The sequence below is a fragment of the Oryzias latipes genome, chromosome 20 (assembly GCF_053564925.1).
Source record: "Oryzias latipes strain Hd-rR chromosome 20, Olatipes_Hd-rR_3.1".
NCBI lineage: Eukaryota > Metazoa > Chordata > Actinopteri > Beloniformes > Adrianichthyidae > Oryzias > Oryzias latipes.
The window spans coordinates 21,530,452-21,546,504 of NC_136256.1; the positions used below are offsets into that span (position 1 = coordinate 21,530,452).

The following is a 16,053-nucleotide window of genomic DNA, read 5'->3' on the forward strand; positions in this document are numbered from 1 at the left end:
ATGACAACGTCCAGTAAAATTATATTTTTGATACTTAAGAAATCGACATTTACTTTTAAATAAGCTAAAACTTTGATACATACGTGTAGTTTAGCCTAAACGTGTCTTTAAACTTCACGTATCAGTGGTATTAGAGACGAACGCTGTCAACAAATTAGTAGAAGTGAGAGTTGGCGCAACTCTCGCGATATGTTCGTAATTTTTGCAGAACAGTATGGCAGCCGTCTCGTTGAGGTCTTGCCGTAGAGGACTTTCACAATTTTTAAGCAATGGAGGGCTCACAGCTGTTTGGTCAACGCGATTTGAAGGTTAAATTACGTTTTTGTGAATGGCTAAATATATTGTATTACTCCCAGGGATCAAAATGTTGTGTTTGAGCGTACCGGAGGGGGTGTGGCGATTGCGCCTTTAAAATATCGGGGCATGGTCATGATGATCTGTTGTTAATTAGTGTCTTGGAGATTTATATTTGAGCTAAATTCCGGCATCTCAACTGCTGTTCTTCTCGCCGCATTTCTTAACGTCAAAACGTTCTTCTTTAACTTAACAGTTGTATTTAACTTACAGATGTTTGTGTGCTGAAGGAATGTGGCTAACGTAACACGTTGTTCCCAGAGTAGCTAATGTGGTACATTCATTGGAATTGTAAATGTTGCCTCTTCAATTCTGTTCCCCAGAAGTCAGAAGACACAAATCCACAGTTCAGTTCGCGTCACGACCTAATCTTCCAAAGCTGGCCTACAGAAAAGTGAAGGGAAAGAGCCCAGGTGTGGTCTTCCTGCCAGGATATGCATCCAACATGAATGGACAGAAAGCTGAGGCCCTGGAGGAGTTCTGCAGGTCATTAGGTCACTCATTCCTCAGGTAGGTCATTTAAAACACGCCTTTTGATCAAATAACTGAATACTTTCCGGGTTTCCATGGAGGATCAAGCATCCACAACGAAAACACCCCTCTTATAGCTTTGTAGTTTGCAGCCAAAGAAGTTAAAAGTTTGTATTTAGTTTTACTTACTTGAGTTACATTTGAAGCAGTTTTTGACCTAGAAATTAGATTTTTTTTTGTGTTTCTAAAGAATCCAGTGCCACATAGAAGATGGAAATGATTCATAAAGAATGAATTTTCCCCCTCTGTTTCATTTTGGTCCAGTATTCCTTATTGAAATAGATTTTTTTTTTTTAAACACATTCATTATTCCTACTAACTGCCCACTGTGATAAGTTGTTAGGAAAGACAATTTTTTTGGGGGGTTTGTTTTTCATGCTGTTAGATGCTTAAAAACAAATTCATCTTTGACTAGCATCAGTTATCAGTTAAATAAACACTTAAGCAAAGGTATTTTATTATTAGGCCATCATAATATTACTGTCTGTCATGTAGTGGTCCAACAGAGTGACTTGGAAGTACATCATTTTTAGCAGAAAAGCTTAAAAATAGGTCACAGGTATCAAAAGCTAGTTAAGAAAAATGTGAAAATATTTCTTTTAAAATGTTTTATTTGCTTTTTTTGTTAAAATTGATGTAAATGTTTATTTTATTTGAAAAGGACTTAACCTTCTTTCATCCAAAGTTCTACTGTTAGAGGACAAACTTTGCAATGTGTATTTTCTTACCTTTTAATTCTTTTTAACATTTCTTTGTTTCACAGATTTGACTACACGGGACATGGAGCCTCGGAGGGAGTGTTAGCAGAAGGAACCCTTGGTACCTGGAAAAAAGATGTCCTTTACGTGTTGGATGAGTTAGTCGAGGGACCACAGGTAAGTATTTCATGACTTCATGTTCCTTTGCATGGTACTAGTGTGCAATAAAAGTTACTATTCATAGGCTGTTTTCCAAAATGATCCACTCAAACACCAAGTTCAGAAACTATAAACAACAACAACAAAAGTATTCAACTCTTAAAATTAGTTTCCATTGTTTGTTTTTATTTTTTATATTTCTCATCACTTGAATTCTAAAAACGGGGCATTTTTGTTCTTTTATACATTCGTTATTGAAAATATTCCAAATATCAAACAAGAGTTCAAACTTCTTTTAAACAACTCTTATAGCTTCGCACATGTCTCCTATTGTCCATGATCTCTTCTGAGGCGTTTCAAGTATCAAAGTAAAATCTAAAAGCAGATTCCGAATAGCACTTTTGTCTATAAATGAAAGCATTCTGGTACAACCAAGACTCTACCAAGAGCTGGCTGATGTGCAAAATCAATAAAAGCAAATAAGGTCACCAAGAAGCAAGTGATCACTTGTGCTGAGCTGAAGATGTTCTGTGTGAAGAAAGAAGACCGCCATCACTGCGGTCCTTCAGTGTTCAGGCTTCATGACAGACCCGGCCAAACAAAGTGTAAGTGTGGAAAAGCTGGGACTGTGTTTTTCCGCAGCAGGAACTAGAGATTGGTATGGACTGAGGAAGAGCTGAATGTAGCAAAATGCAGAGACATCCATCTATTTTCCCAAACCTGTGTAAACCCTTTTGGGATCACAGGGTTGCTGGAGCCTATCCCAGCCACTGGTGATCTAATGCGGGGTGCTCTCGTCGCAGGGCCAAATCCAGAGAAATTATTCCACAGTGCTCATGATTTCAGAAAGAGCTGAAGGTTCACTTTCCAGCATGCCAACGACCCAAAGAAACTCACCCGGGACAGCATGAGGGCAGCGTAAAATACATTACGTGAATGTCATTGAAAGCACTCCAATAAACATCCAGAGACGCCTTGAAATGTTTACCCCACTGATGATCCTGTCTGATTGGGCATGAGGCAATTAAAAAACCAACTCCAATGAAAATTTCCTTTTTAGTGCTTTTAACATGAATGTGTGCAGGCTTACCCCCTGCCAACAGTATGGTCCATAAGTCAGATGAGAACTCCTACCGCTCTGCAGAAACTGTCCTGGAGAATGACACAGGTTTTCTGATTTTGGTTTAAAACAGCATAATCATAATTAAAAGACCACTGGGGAAGTTTGAAAATGGATCACAAGATGATCAGAGTGGGACTTTAGGAACATCAGGGAAAACCCAATCCAGTGTTGTTATGCAAAGCTTGTTGTGTTGGGCCCTGAATGGTTCCAGATTTAGCATCTAATGCTATTAATGTCAATGTGGTAATATAGGTTTTCTTTTTTTAATGTATATTTCCAGAACATTGTAAAAACTAATTTATTTGTTTGGTCAAAATATGTCCAAATAATAGAAATCATGTTGAAATAAATGTAGAATCCAATTGTGTCAAAAGCGAAAACATTCAGATGGTTCTGTGTGTAGAACAGCTTCATCAGAATAAGTTTGAGACAGGAAAAACAAACTTTATAAATATTAGTTTTCTTTTATAAACAGTTTTTTTATAAACCAAATTATATCAATTATTGGCAAATTGTTGCACTTACAATAAACATGTTATTTTATAGATTAGCTGAAGAAAAAGTCAAATTCTTATTCATCTTTAGGGATGTAGAAGGTATAGATGTATATTTTAAAAATCGGCCTTGTGCTGAGAGTAACAGCAGTATCAGTTGGAAACCACAGATACAAACAAGATTATGTTGGTTAAAAAGATATAAAATCAATCGGGATGTAAATATTGATTAGTTGGCAAACTTCATCAGTTCCTACTGTCTTTGCCTTTTTATGTAAATGTTATAAAAGACGTCCAATCACAAGCTTGCTTCCACCAAGTCAGGTAAATACAGTTGGCTGAAGGTGAACCACATAGAGAGACGTGTGTTGTGTTGACTAATCACACAATCTTTTATTTTCAGTAGTAATGCAAACAATACATGCATAAATTAATATGAAACACTTTCTTTTTAATCACAAAGAACTAAACCGTCTAAAAGGCCTAACATTCCAGGGTTTAATGTTTGAAGCTGTCATGTCAGACGTTGCTTAAAATAAAAAGTGCCAGGAACATAGAAAGTTTCTTTGTTAAAAGGCATTTTCATTTATAGTTTTTTAAATGTCAAATGATTAATAAATATCTAGATTGAATCCATTTAGGTTAAAAAAATTGGACTGCATCGTAACGCTAAAAAGTCGGTTGAGTCCTGTAGACCATGTATTGAGATGCGTATTGAATCTTATGAGAGGGGAAGATGCACTCCTCTGGGATAAATGAAAAGATAAAGTTGATAAAAATCCACCAAATTTCTTTTTTAAGCTTTAACATTTCTCTCCAGGAGGGGGCAGTATGACACCACAATCTGCAGGACAGTGGGGTTTGAAAAGTTTTTATTGTTTCAGTCACTTGAATCTGTTTTTTTGTGTTTTTTTCCCTTCTGACAGATACTGGTGGGTTCCAGTATAGGCGGCTGGCTGATGCTGCTGGCAGCCATTGCGAGACCCGAGAAGACCGCCGCCTTAGTGGGAATCGCCACTGCCGCCGATCACCTCGTCACGTCATTCAACTCTCTTCCACTAGAGGTGGGTAGCATGTCTTCTGTAAAGCCGTGCAGGTATCGAATATTCCCACTGAGCTCTCTCCATCTTGAAATATCCAGACTCGAAAGGAATTTGAGGCCAAAGGGGAGTGGACGGTGCCCACCAAACACACAGAGGAAGGCGTTTACAAGTTTAGCATGAACTTTCTGCAGGAAGCAGAAAATCACTGTGTGCTCCAGAGTCCCATACCCATCACCTGCCCTGTGCGGCTCATTCACGGGCTGAAGGACGAGGACGTCCCCTGGCACGTGTCCATGCAGGTCGCAGAGCGAGTCCTCAGCCACGACGTGGACGTCGTTCTCAGGCGATACGGCCAGCACCGCATGTCTGAAAAGGATGACATCAAGCTCATTGTCTACACCGTCGATGATCTCGTAGACAAGCTGACCACTATGGTCTAAGGAAGAGGTAGAGATGGTCCTGAAAAAAAGGAAAATGACTGTTAACTAGAAGGTCAACCCTCAAGGAATTTACCAAACAGTGGCACGTTTGCCAAATATTTCCCACTATCTTGTCCTCTTCTGTCTTCTGCCATCACTATTATGTCAGCATGCCGTTACAGCTCCTACATCTTTGAAAGGGTTTAGCTTGTAGCTCTTCCCTAATTTCTTCAGGTTGCATTTATATGTGGTTTGGCTGGTTGTAGCATCAACCTGGTCTCTCTGTCCTCATCCTCGTTTGGCTGATTTTCCTCTTTCCTTGAGTAGACATACAGTTTCCCTGTGCCTTTTTTTAGTACTTTTCACCTGTTTTGGCCAATAAAACCTCTGCGCACCACACTGCATATCTGACATCTATGAAAGACAATACAAGGTGCGGAATCATTTAATCATAAGAATAAAGAATATGAACAAAGGAAAGCTAATGTTAAAGTTTTAGTTTGCATATTGGCAAAAAGGATTAGAAATTGTGATTTAAACATGACTATTTTTCCAACCTTTGAAAGCATCCAGTAGTCTTTCAGTTTTAGATTGTATTACAATTAAGTTACAGTAAAGGCTCAGAAAAGAGGCAGGATTTAATTCAATAATCTTTATCTTTTAAACCATGAAGCTGGTGTTTGCTTCAGAACATCAGTGTTGATGTCTGGAAATACAGTAAAGGTTCTGCAGAGACTCACACAAAAGATCAGAACACAATCTTCCAATTTAATATAAAGAACTGCGTGATATCAGTAAAGTTTTAAAAAATAAAAAAAGTTAATCTCATATATTTTTGCAACGATAACTAATAATCAGATTTCATTTTTTTTTTCTTTTTCACAAAGTGACTTGTGCTGTCACAAATAATTCACTATGGAGACTTCTTCAAAAGAATCATTGATTGCCTGCAGGCTTTGCTCACTGGACTTCTCAAAGTAGCACGTATAAAACAAAGTAACTAAACGCTTCTAACAAGATTATAAGAGCAAATGAACAAATAAAAAACAACTGCTTGCAGTTTTGCTTTGCCATCTTAATAATGTTCTGAAAAATATTACATTGTAAATCATTGTCTTGATAATTTCATTAACACTTTTTCAAAAACCTCAAAGAAGGGGCTGATTTAAAGAGCCTATCAACCAAATGTTAAGATTTCTCAAAAAAGAAGCTTCAAATGACACATGGAGCTCACATCACTGTACTCTGGCATCTCCAAAAGTGCAGGATTTAAGCTTTTACATGGTCAGATGTGCTCTTTTTTTTCCACAGTGTTTCTCAGAGAATGTATGCTATTTGGCAGCAGTGCAGCTCAACTGATGTGGTGGGATTCTAAATTGGCTTTGAGAGTTTTTCACTATTAAAAACATAAAATCAGGACAAAAACAGATTAGCAAATGAGAGGATTATTTTAAAAATTGTAATTATTAGGGCTGCTGCAAATTATAATAGGATAAGTTTTATACTTGTTATTTAACACAAGTCAACCACAGAATCAGTTATTATGGAGGCAACTTAGACAACTGATTCAGTGTGCTGTCAAACCAAACGAGGCACCATTAAATATTTGTTTTCTTTAGGATGTTATCTCTCTTGCATCATGGATGAGGAATTTTGTTTCACTTGTCCTGACAACCATGTTTTATTTTCAGATGTGCTCAGACTTGCACAGTAATTTCTGTTGACTGGACTTTGAACCACAAAAAGTTAGTCTTTAATATTTTTTAATATCAGCCACCAATACATTTTAGTGAAAGAAACAGTTTTCTTTTAAGCCAAACTTCTTTACTTTTTCACAATTTTTTTTAGCATTTAATTCATCTTCCTTTTTTACATACAATTATTTAATCGTTAGCATAAAAAAAAAAAAAGAATACAACTGTCTCAATACTTTTCTGATGTAGTTCAGTCTTTTCTGTAGTTAGTATGTTTGGAAAGGAGTTTGTTTTTCCCAGAGACACTGTTCCCTTCCACATTCCATAAACATCTGTAGGGCTGGGGTGTGATTGGAACTTTTCACTGGTTCAAATGTGCCGGAGGCACATGGGCAACCCTGAATATTATGACTTTCGTATAAAGAACGAGTAGTAGCATTCATGGGAATCTATATTTTTCTGATATTAAAATCTTGTAAAGAAGATTCTTTTTTGTATGTTATTTCATTTTAAACCTTGGTAATGAAATGAGATATACTATGAAAGTTAATGATTGAGTTTTAATGACGAATGTTATCAATTTCAAGACCCTCTCAATCATCTTTTGATTTGTTTTAAAAGCGTTCCCAGTGGTCTTTTGATTATGATTATGCTGTTTTTAGCCAAAATAAAAAATAAAAACAGTCATTTTTAAAGACCAACATTACTGGTGCAATGGAAATGGAGAGCAAAATTGGAGCTATCCAGCCGTACAGTTTTGTTCCAGGAAAATGAAGACGTGCATCAATCTTGTCGTCTAGAAGTAGATGCATCAGAATGGAGTGGAGCAGCGTATTTTCTGTTACAAATATGCTCTTTTTCTAAGCTACAATGTTTCCTCTGCTCTTGGTTCACAACAATTTGAACAGAGAAGTAATCATGAATGCAAATTTGACCTTAATTTTCTTTATATATGTCCTTCATCATGAGAAAAGAGCCATAAGAACAAGTTAAAACACAATTTTGATTGGAGTAGCTCTTTTAAGATTTTGATTAGAAAAAAACATCTAAAAAATTAGGAGTCAACAATAATGTCTAAATAACAGCTTGTATAGTGTACTATTAGTTCCGTAAAAGCCAGCTTGATGTACTTTGGTGGTAGACTATGCTGGTACATAACTGGCTTTAGTCTGTGAGGCCTGTTGAACAGAGTCACCGGACTGCTGATTATTAACAGCCGATTGTCCACAACCGCCTCTGAGGTCAATGAAGCAAATCAACCATTTATCTTTCTCAGGATGTCTTAACTGCAACAGCGACCTTTAACTTATAGCTGTTCTCTGTAGTCAGTCACTTTTACGTCCTAACTCAAATGTCAGTTTTGTAAAAAGCAAAAGGCTAAATAAATCTGGGCAAATAGTGCGAAAAGAAACTGTGTTTTGCCTATAATTTCATCAAATTAAATGTGTGTTTTGAGAAATCTATACTGTCTGCTTTTGGATAAGTCAATAACAGACAAGGAGCCAAAGAAAGACATGCTTTTTTTTTAAAGACATCTCAGATTTTAGCCCTGTCATGATTGGGATAAGATTAAAAAAGAGGGGTTTCCATTGCATTGACTTCAGTATTGACGCTACAGGGAACAGTTGGATTGATTTGACACAGTCATGTGCCTCTGCCAGCATGCTGAGGGTCACTTCAGACTGCACAGCGCTGAGCCTGCACTATAGACCACCATCCAAGGGAGCAGTCACGTCGCAGTCCGAGCGGAGCGCCCATAGGGACCCCTCCTGGACGCACTTGCATATAAAATCAACGACTTGCCCCTCCCGGACAAAGTGAGGTCCAGTCTGTTCCAGTGCGCCTGTGCTGCATTTTATGGATGCCTCAGCAGGTCAGCATCTCCATCAGCCCTGCCCTGCTCAGCGGAATTAACAGAAGGATTGCGGCTGCGTCTCTCTCTGCCTTGGTAAGTGGAGGAAGTTTTCCTCGACAAAACAGCTTGGGTTACGATCTTTGAAAATCAGCGCAATGGCGCAGATGCGTGGACTTCAGGTTTGGGAAGAGTTATATTAATGCCCTCGGTGTCATTTGAATGACAGAACTTGATTTGAGAGCATTTATTTTGAAAATCTGCACTTCAGGAGATGTGAGAATAAACGCATGCCTGCGTCACAGGGGGGTGACGTATCTTTATTACCCCGTTACATGCATGACGACTCTAAACAAAAAGATGCTGCACGTTGTGGAACAGCACGTTTCCAAACAGGGTGAACTTGGTGCCAAAACATTTAATAACTTCATGCATGCTGCTGGAGGTCATATGGACCATCTTCGTGATATGCTGCGCTCAGGGTACCGGAAGCAGGTTTGACGGTTGCCATAGCAATGGGAGGACTTGTTCCTGCCCGGGACAGCAGCCAAGAGACCACACCCTTTTTTTTTCTTGTCTCCACTGATGCTCATCTAGGGATGCATTAACAAATTATAAGTGCTGCTCTAACTTTAAAAGCGCATTGTATTTTTCAAATTAAAGCCAAAGTTTAATGTTTTATTTGTGTTGTGCTTTTGTGTTCAGGTCCAATAAATCCCACATAAAGTGAGCCAAACTGTCGGGAGACCTAATATGGCAAACAGAGGGCCCAGCTACGGACTGAGCCGGGAGGTGCAGGAGAAGATCGAGCAGAAATATGACCCCGACCTGGAGCAGAGGTTGGTGGACTGGATAGTTTCTCAGTGTGGAGGAAACCTGGAGAAACCACAGCCAGGCAAGGAAAACTTCCAGAAATGGCTGATGGATGGAACCGTGAGTGCAACTTAAAATAGAATCATCTTGAATTATTAAAGACGGAACATAATAGTGCCCTTGACTTATAAAGTGCCAACTGAGGTAGCAAATGTATGTATGATAAATGTATGATAAATATAGTTGTGGCCTCAGTCGGACATTTTGACATTAGTAATTAAATTTATGAGATGATAAATATATTTTGTTAAAAGGGGGAACCAATGTATTCCTTAAAATACATTGTTTTCATGGGAGACTTTGCATGTGAAGCTACACGAAATATATTCGATTTGTTGTCTGTTATTTAATTATGATCCTCAGCTTATGCAACGCTAAAAGACATTAGCAATCAGTCACAGCAGACAGCACACTGTGCCTCATACTCTAAACTAGTTTAAACCAAGACAAATTATTCATTTGGGAAAAGACGAAGAAACTGATCTCTGTCTACACCTCAGAGGTAAAAACTTATATCAATGTGTGGCAACAGTGTATTCCTGAAGCAAATGAAATTTGGTTTTAAAATATTATATTTAGGGCAGATTTGAACTTCTTTTCCAGATTCTGTGTCGGCTCATCAACAGCCTGTTTCCAAGAGGAAAAGAGCCAATCAAAAAAATTCCTGAGACCCAAATGGCCTTCAAGCAAATGGAAAAGATCTCTCAGTTCCTGCAAGCTGCAGAAGCTTATGGAGTCACAACTACTGACATCTTTCAAACTGTGGACCTCTGGGAAGGTAAAGGATCTCAAAAATGAACACTTTTCCTAAAAAAACCTCAATTACTTGTTTACTTTTTCCATTTTTTTCCAAAGAGTTTTATAACTTTGACTTTAATCAGCTTTTGAATGTTTTGGTACAGGGAAAGATATGGCAGCAGTGCAAAGGACACTGATGGCTCTGGGGAGCCTGGCAGTCACAAAGGACGATGGTCATTACAAAGGTGACCGGGACTGGTTTCACAGGTACAGAAGAAGAGCTTTTGCATTTTCACTGCTGCTTCTGTTTGTGTTTTATCTAATCAAATAGCTCTGCAATGACTGGTGTTGCACATCTACAGGAAAGCCCAGGGATATCGACGAGAGTTCACTGAAGAACAGCTACGTCAGGGACAGAGTCTGATCGGCCTTCAGATGGGCAGTAACCGCGGTGCTTCCCAATCTGGTATGACAGGCTACGGCATGCACCGCCAGATCATGTAGACACCATATAATCTAGCAGGCCTCCCTGCTTCCAAACCTTAATTCTCAATTTATACTACAACTGTTGTAGTCCCAGATGTACTTGTAGCGCCTGCCATGTTAACCTCAATCTCCCTGAAATGCTGCTCCCAACAGTTCTACCCACGTTTTAGAAAATGATGTCAACTGCTGTGAATATCTTGTTTCTTATCTGCTTCTGTTATGTGCTGTTCCCTGTTTACTTTGTGTATTTTCTTCATCCTAATCCAGATATTTGTGTAGATTTTGTTGTACTTTACACTTTCAAAGGCATTTGGGAAAATAAATCCCCAATATTGTGCAAATACCGTAGAGATATTGTAAACCAAGTTACAGCATGGTGTATGTATTCTTATTTATATGTACATTTGCTTTTTTTGTTTTACACAGAATGTTCCGGTGTGTATAACTTTAGCCTCAAATAATGGAGCTCTGATAGTGACTGTTTGCTTCTTTTTCTAAAGACTTGTTGCAGTATTCTCTGTAACCAAATCAATCTCACTTTGTGCCTGGTTACACGAAGGAGGCGCATTGATGTCTTTTCCTCGTCTAATATATAGCTGTCATTCATTCTGAGCCATGCCCTTGTTTGTTCTGGTCACACATTGTGAGAAAAAGAACTGGAAAAAGTGCAGTAACCAACATGTACGACAAAAAAAGTTTGCATTTTTAGTGCCAGGTTGACAAAATGCTATAATGTGCACTCGTATGTGTGTTATGTTTATATTTTTTCATTATATTTATATCTCAATGCTTGTAAGAAGAAGTATTGGAAGAATAAAAAAAATGAGAATATATATTTTTGTGAGTCTTGTTTACTTCAAGTTATGGCGTGTGGATAAGGTGCTGTTGCATGTGTTCAGTGAGACAGTTGACAAGATTGTTTTTTTTTTTTCTTATCTGGGTTTTATGCGGCACTCATGCTTTTCATCTCCCATTGGTGTTTTTTTTTTTTTGGTGATTCAATCTCAAGCAACAACAAGGCTTTGTTATGCTGCACAACACTGACAAGTATGAGGCGCATCCCTTCTTAAAAAAACTGGTTTGTGGCAAACTTTACCTACCGGTATGTGCAAGAACTATCTACAGTATAATCTATTCATGTATAATTTATTTCTTAAACATGTGTATGTCTTATTAAAAAAAACAATCTTTTTTAAGAACTTTTTCCTTCCCAGCTATGAACATGGCTGTTAGTCCACAATTGGACTAACTGTTGGTCCAACATTGAAGGGTGGTGTCATGTTTGTGTTTGGTTGAGCTTTGAGTTCTCCCATTTATGACTTCAGGTTTTCCTTCTGGTTGGTTTTGAAATGGCACTTAGGATGCCACTGGAATCCAGTCCATTATACAAGGGGCTGTTAATGCTGACCTTTAAATGAAAAGTAATAGCCAATTAAAACCTTGCACGGTCCTTTTTTTTTAATTAAAAAATTATATTTATTGTGTAATTATTTTAGAGAGTAATAGCTGTGTGTGCATAGGAAGTCAGCACATGTGAAGTTTTGTGGCTGCGTGATTCTTACACCCTGTGAGTTTATCATTAGCAGAAAGTCACTTCAACAGAAACAGGAGCACAAGTCCAGCATAACTAATGAGGCAAGTCAATGGTAAACCAAAACCACGAACCATTGAAAAGGTTTTCAAAGGGCGAGTTGTGTTGAGCATATTTCTCCTTCTGACTTTTAATAGGGCGAACAGTGCCCTTTGCCTAACGGTCTAAAAGTTCTTTTCGTTCTGCTTACTTAATAGGATGTTTCAGCTAAAGTTAAGCGTCGTTCTGCTCCTCCTGCTCTTCGCAGTCAGATGTGTTGCAGAGGAAACAACACAAACGAAAGGCTGTGTTTGCGGATACCCCGGAATACCAGGAGACCCTGGCCACAACGGAGTGCCTGGCAGAGATGGGAGAGATGGCCTTCAAGGTGACAAAGGTGATAAAGGTAAGTTGCAAGGGGAATGCTTTGTTCAACTTATTTATATCATACTAATATTAATCATAAATCCTCATTGGAAAGGTGGCATTGGCCCTGCCGGACCTGTAGGTATAGATGGCCACAGGGGAGAAAAAGGAGAACCGGGTATGTATCTGTAAAATAATGGAAAATTAAAAGAACATTTACATATGGCATATTTACATGGCATACTGCAGCTCAAAAAGTAACTTTATTGTGGTCTGTTCAAAGGTATTAATGGCCTAGCAGGAGCCAAGGGAAAAAAAGGAGATGATGGAGAACGGGGGCCTCCAGGGAAAATGGGCCCCCAAGGAGTGCAAGGGCCCATCGGCCCAAAAGGAAATAAAGGGGAGCTTGGACTACCTGGACCGCTTGGGCCAAAAGGAGATTTGGGACCTCTTGGACGAGAAGGTCCACAGGGAGACATTGGACTCCAAGGTGAAAGAGGTATTCAGGGACCACTGGGACCCCCTGGTAAGCCAGGACCCAAGGGCGATATTGGAGTTCCAGGAAGCAAGGGCAATATTGGTTACCGTGGAGAAAGAGGGGCTCGAGGTGAGAAGGGCAGTAAAGGTGACAAAGGAGACTCCCCTTTGATCCCTAAAAGTGCATTCACTGTGGGACTAACAGCCCAAACTAAACTGCCTGCAACCAATTCTCCAATACGCTTTGACAAGATTATTTACAACGCACAGAACCACTACGATCCCCTGACCGGACGATTTACATGCTCCGAGGCCGGCGTCTACTACTTCACCTACCACATCACTGTCTTCTCTAAAAATGTGAAAGTGGCCCTCATGAAGAACGGGGCAAAAATCCTACACACCACTGATAACTATCAAAGCAGCGAGGACCAGGCATCAGGGGGGGCTGTGTTAAACCTAGAAGTGGGAGACAAGGTGTGGCTGCAAGTAGCTGGAGGGGATCTGTTCAATGGGCTTTTTGCTGATGAAGATGACGACACCACCTTCACTGGATTCATCATCTTTGGAGCTTGATTTGTGTTAAAATAGAATAGAATAGAATAGAATAGAATAGAATAGAATAGAATAGAATAGAATAGAATAGAATAGAATAGAATAGAATAGAACCCGAAAAGGGGGAATTACCTTGCTACCTAGCTCTATCAAAACCCGCAGATAGATCATGAATAACACTAAAAATATCCAAAAACATGCTTCATAGGTTAATTGGCAACTCTAAATTGTCCATAGGTGTGAGTGTGAGAGTGAATGGGTGTGTGATTGTGGACATTCTACCCTGCGACAGACTGGCGACCTGTTCAGGGCGTCCTCTGCCTTCGCCCACAAGTGGCCGGGATAGGCTCCGGCAGCCCCGTGACCCTGAAAGGGACTAAACGGAATAGAAAATGAATGAATGAAATTAATAACAACAATAATTATTGTCCAGTGTCTATAAAGCCTTGTGTCAAGTGGTTACAGGTAATCACATTGAGTAATTGTTGTAAAGCAAGCTTATATAGTATGAGCAATGAAATCCACTAAGGATAAATATTCTTGTGTTCTACTCAAGAGTGTTGCTTAATCTATTGCCTAAACTGTTGAGTAATGCAAAATATTAAATGTATTTAGTAAGATTTACGCAATTATTTTAAAATTATGCGAAAAACCAAAAAAGTTAACATAAACATGAAAAAAAGCACTTTAGTAAATCAAAAACAGCTACAGTTCTTTTTTTTTTAGTGTATGAGGCGTTGTAGTGTCTAGCTGATTCTACAATGCCTTTTGCTGCAGAAAAATCTCTGAGTGAGGGGATCCTCAGTGCACCCATGGTCTCATGCAGACGATGATGTTGAAGAGGATTGTCCACGATAGATTCCAGTTTTCATAACATCCTCCTCTCACGCACCACAGTCAAAGACTCTGAAGGGGACATCCCAGAGCAGAGCACCAGTTTGTCGATCCTCTTCCAGTTCCTGTCAGTGCATCCGCCTCCCAGCAGCTCACTCTGTAGAAGGCAGCAGAAGCTACGACATTAGATAGCATAAAAGAAAAGTCTGTAAATCAGTACAACATGCTTGCCTCACTGCATTGTAATGTCTTATAGGAAAATAAATGTTAAATTTACTCGACTGAATCCTATCTAATTTCATGCGTGAACATGCACAGATATATATATATATATATATATATATATATATATATATATATATATATATATATATATATATATATATATATATATATATATATATATATATATATGTATGTATATATACACACATTTATTAAGGTACTCAACTATACTGCAAACCTAACAAATGAAAACATATTGCATGATCTAAATATGTTGAAAATTGTATATTCTTTTTGAGGTTACATTAAAGATAGAACCCACAAAAACTTCACAAGCATCAATTACAGAAACAAGTTTTGCTTTAATTGTTTTCTATTTTTATTTTAAATAATGTACTGACCTGACATGACCTGTACTGATATTTTTTTGAAAATAATTGAGCTAACAGAGATCAGTTGTATTGGAAAAGTTTTCCTGAAAATAAATGACAAAATTCCAAACTTGTTAAGTTATTGATATATTGCATTTAATGGTTTTGAGTATAATTTTGTAGTTATTTAACTGAGGTAATATCACCAAGACTACAAATCAAAGCAGCTCTCTTTGACTTTTGGACAAGAAAGTCAGCCTGAATAGATTCAAATGGCTTTCTGCAGTGTAGCTCTGCATAATATCATATCTAACTGAAGGGTCAATGGACGAGGGCCAAGTATGACACTACTAAAGCAGTAAAATCTCTTTCTTAGCTTAGGAGGTTTCTCTTGGAGCTGCATTTGATAAGATGCTAAAACATTTAGTTTTTAAGTAATTGTAAAGGGGGACAATACTTCAGATCATTGCAGATTTATTTAAAGTCCCACTCCCAATCCTTTTTTGGTCTATTTTCAAAGTTTTCCCAGTGATCTTTTTGAATAAAGAAATACTTAGAAATACAATTTAAGCTTAATTTGCTTCAAATATGGACACCGTCACGAGAAAAATGCCAAATACAGGATTTTCATTACAGATTCCTTTTGTGTACTTGAATTCAGTAGGTGTCAGTCAACCCTGTACTTTATGGCCCTTTATCAGTAGTTCTGTGATTTGTATTTCTGCTTCAGCAAAACTCCCCTGCAGACCTTTCAACCAAGTGTCAACATCCACAGCTTGATTTGACCCACCAGCAGAGTTAATGAGTAATTTAAAGAGTGAAAATGTGCTACTGACAAACGTTGTTTTCACTTTAAGAAGGTTATTTTTACACATTTTTCTTGCTTGTTCAGCATTTGCAACAATAAAAATAGCTTTGGTGAAATGACACCTCCTGTTGTATGAGGGGATGGGCACCAGCCACACAGGTAGCATTTCTTTGGATGATTCAGAGTCTTGACATGAGAAAGAAACTATTCGGAATAACTTGACGACCCAGTCTTTTTCTGACACACAGGAAGCAAGGTGCAGCATTGTCATCTTTCTTTACCCTCTTTTCGAAGAGAAGCCATGTGTGGGCGTGGCTTTTCGCTTAAAGAATCCAACGCTGGTTTGTGATTGGCTGCTGCGCCAGCGGTCACGCTGTGGTCAA

General features: G+C 38.5%; 3 protein-coding genes across 4 annotated transcripts; all 3 read left to right on the forward strand.

Annotated features, from left to right (window-relative positions):
- Nucleotides 1-149: 149 nt before the first annotated feature.
- Nucleotides 150-7,000, forward strand: abhd10b (abhydrolase domain containing 10, depalmitoylase b). Of its 2 annotated transcripts, none has more exons than XM_004081045.5 (5): nucleotides 150-308; nucleotides 678-864; nucleotides 1,649-1,760; nucleotides 4,286-4,423; nucleotides 4,501-7,000. In XM_004081045.5, the coding sequence occupies exons 1-5, from the start codon at nucleotides 215-217 to the stop codon at nucleotides 4,840-4,842; spliced, it is 873 nt and encodes a 290-aa protein (XP_004081093.1). In that variant the 5' UTR covers nucleotides 150-214; the 3' UTR covers nucleotides 4,843-7,000. The 2 variants fall into 2 exon arrangements, with proteins under 2 accessions (XP_004081093.1, XP_011487219.1); XM_011488917.4 differs by having other exon boundaries at nucleotides 154-308; nucleotides 681-864.
- A 1,194-nt stretch (nucleotides 7,001-8,194) lies between these two features.
- tagln3b (transgelin 3b) lies at nucleotides 8,195-11,297 on the forward strand. The gene is made up of 5 exons (XM_004081046.4): nucleotides 8,195-8,463; nucleotides 9,073-9,300; nucleotides 9,844-10,018; nucleotides 10,143-10,245; nucleotides 10,341-11,297. The coding sequence occupies exons 2-5, from the start codon at nucleotides 9,121-9,123 to the stop codon at nucleotides 10,480-10,482; spliced, it is 600 nt and encodes a 199-aa protein (XP_004081094.1). The 5' UTR covers nucleotides 8,195-8,463; nucleotides 9,073-9,120; the 3' UTR covers nucleotides 10,483-11,297.
- An 824-nt stretch (nucleotides 11,298-12,121) lies between these two features.
- On the forward strand, nucleotides 12,122-14,548 carry c1qtnf9 (C1q and TNF related 9). The gene is made up of 3 exons (XM_004081047.5): nucleotides 12,122-12,440; nucleotides 12,516-12,578; nucleotides 12,684-14,548. Exons 1-3 carry the CDS (start codon nucleotides 12,254-12,256, stop codon nucleotides 13,451-13,453), a joined length of 1,020 nt encoding a protein of 339 aa, XP_004081095.1. The 5' UTR covers nucleotides 12,122-12,253; the 3' UTR covers nucleotides 13,454-14,548.
- Nucleotides 14,549-16,053: the final 1,505 nt, after the last annotated feature.

What these genes read in the sequence shown, in the direction of transcription:
- tagln3b (XM_004081046.4), top strand. Translation starts at nt 9,121, where the DNA reads ATGGCAAACAGAGGGCCCAGCTACGGACTGAGCCGGGAGGTGCAGGAG. An exon ending in AATGGCTGATGGATGGAACC is followed by an intron (nt 9,301 to 9,843) that starts GTGAGTGCAACT and finishes CTTCTTTTCCAG; the next exon opens with ATTCTGTGTCGGCTCATCAA. An exon ending in AACTGTGGACCTCTGGGAAG is followed by an intron (nt 10,019 to 10,142) that starts GTAAAGGATCTC and finishes GTTTTGGTACAG; the next exon opens with GGAAAGATATGGCAGCAGTG.
- abhd10b (XM_004081045.5), top strand. Translation starts at nt 215, where the DNA reads ATGGCAGCCGTCTCGTTGAGGTCTTGCCGTAGAGGACTTTCACAATTT. An exon ending in TTGGTCAACGCGATTTGAAG is followed by an intron (nt 309 to 677) that starts GTTAAATTACGT and finishes TCTGTTCCCCAG; the next exon opens with AAGTCAGAAGACACAAATCC. An exon ending in AGTTAGTCGAGGGACCACAG is followed by an intron (nt 1,761 to 4,285) that starts GTAAGTATTTCA and finishes CCCTTCTGACAG; the next exon opens with ATACTGGTGGGTTCCAGTAT.
- c1qtnf9 (XM_004081047.5), top strand. Translation starts at nt 12,254, where the DNA reads ATGTTTCAGCTAAAGTTAAGCGTCGTTCTGCTCCTCCTGCTCTTCGCA. An exon ending in AGGTGACAAAGGTGATAAAG is followed by an intron (nt 12,441 to 12,515) that starts GTAAGTTGCAAG and finishes CTCATTGGAAAG; the next exon opens with GTGGCATTGGCCCTGCCGGA. An exon ending in GGGAGAAAAAGGAGAACCGG is followed by an intron (nt 12,579 to 12,683) that starts GTATGTATCTGT and finishes GTCTGTTCAAAG; the next exon opens with GTATTAATGGCCTAGCAGGA.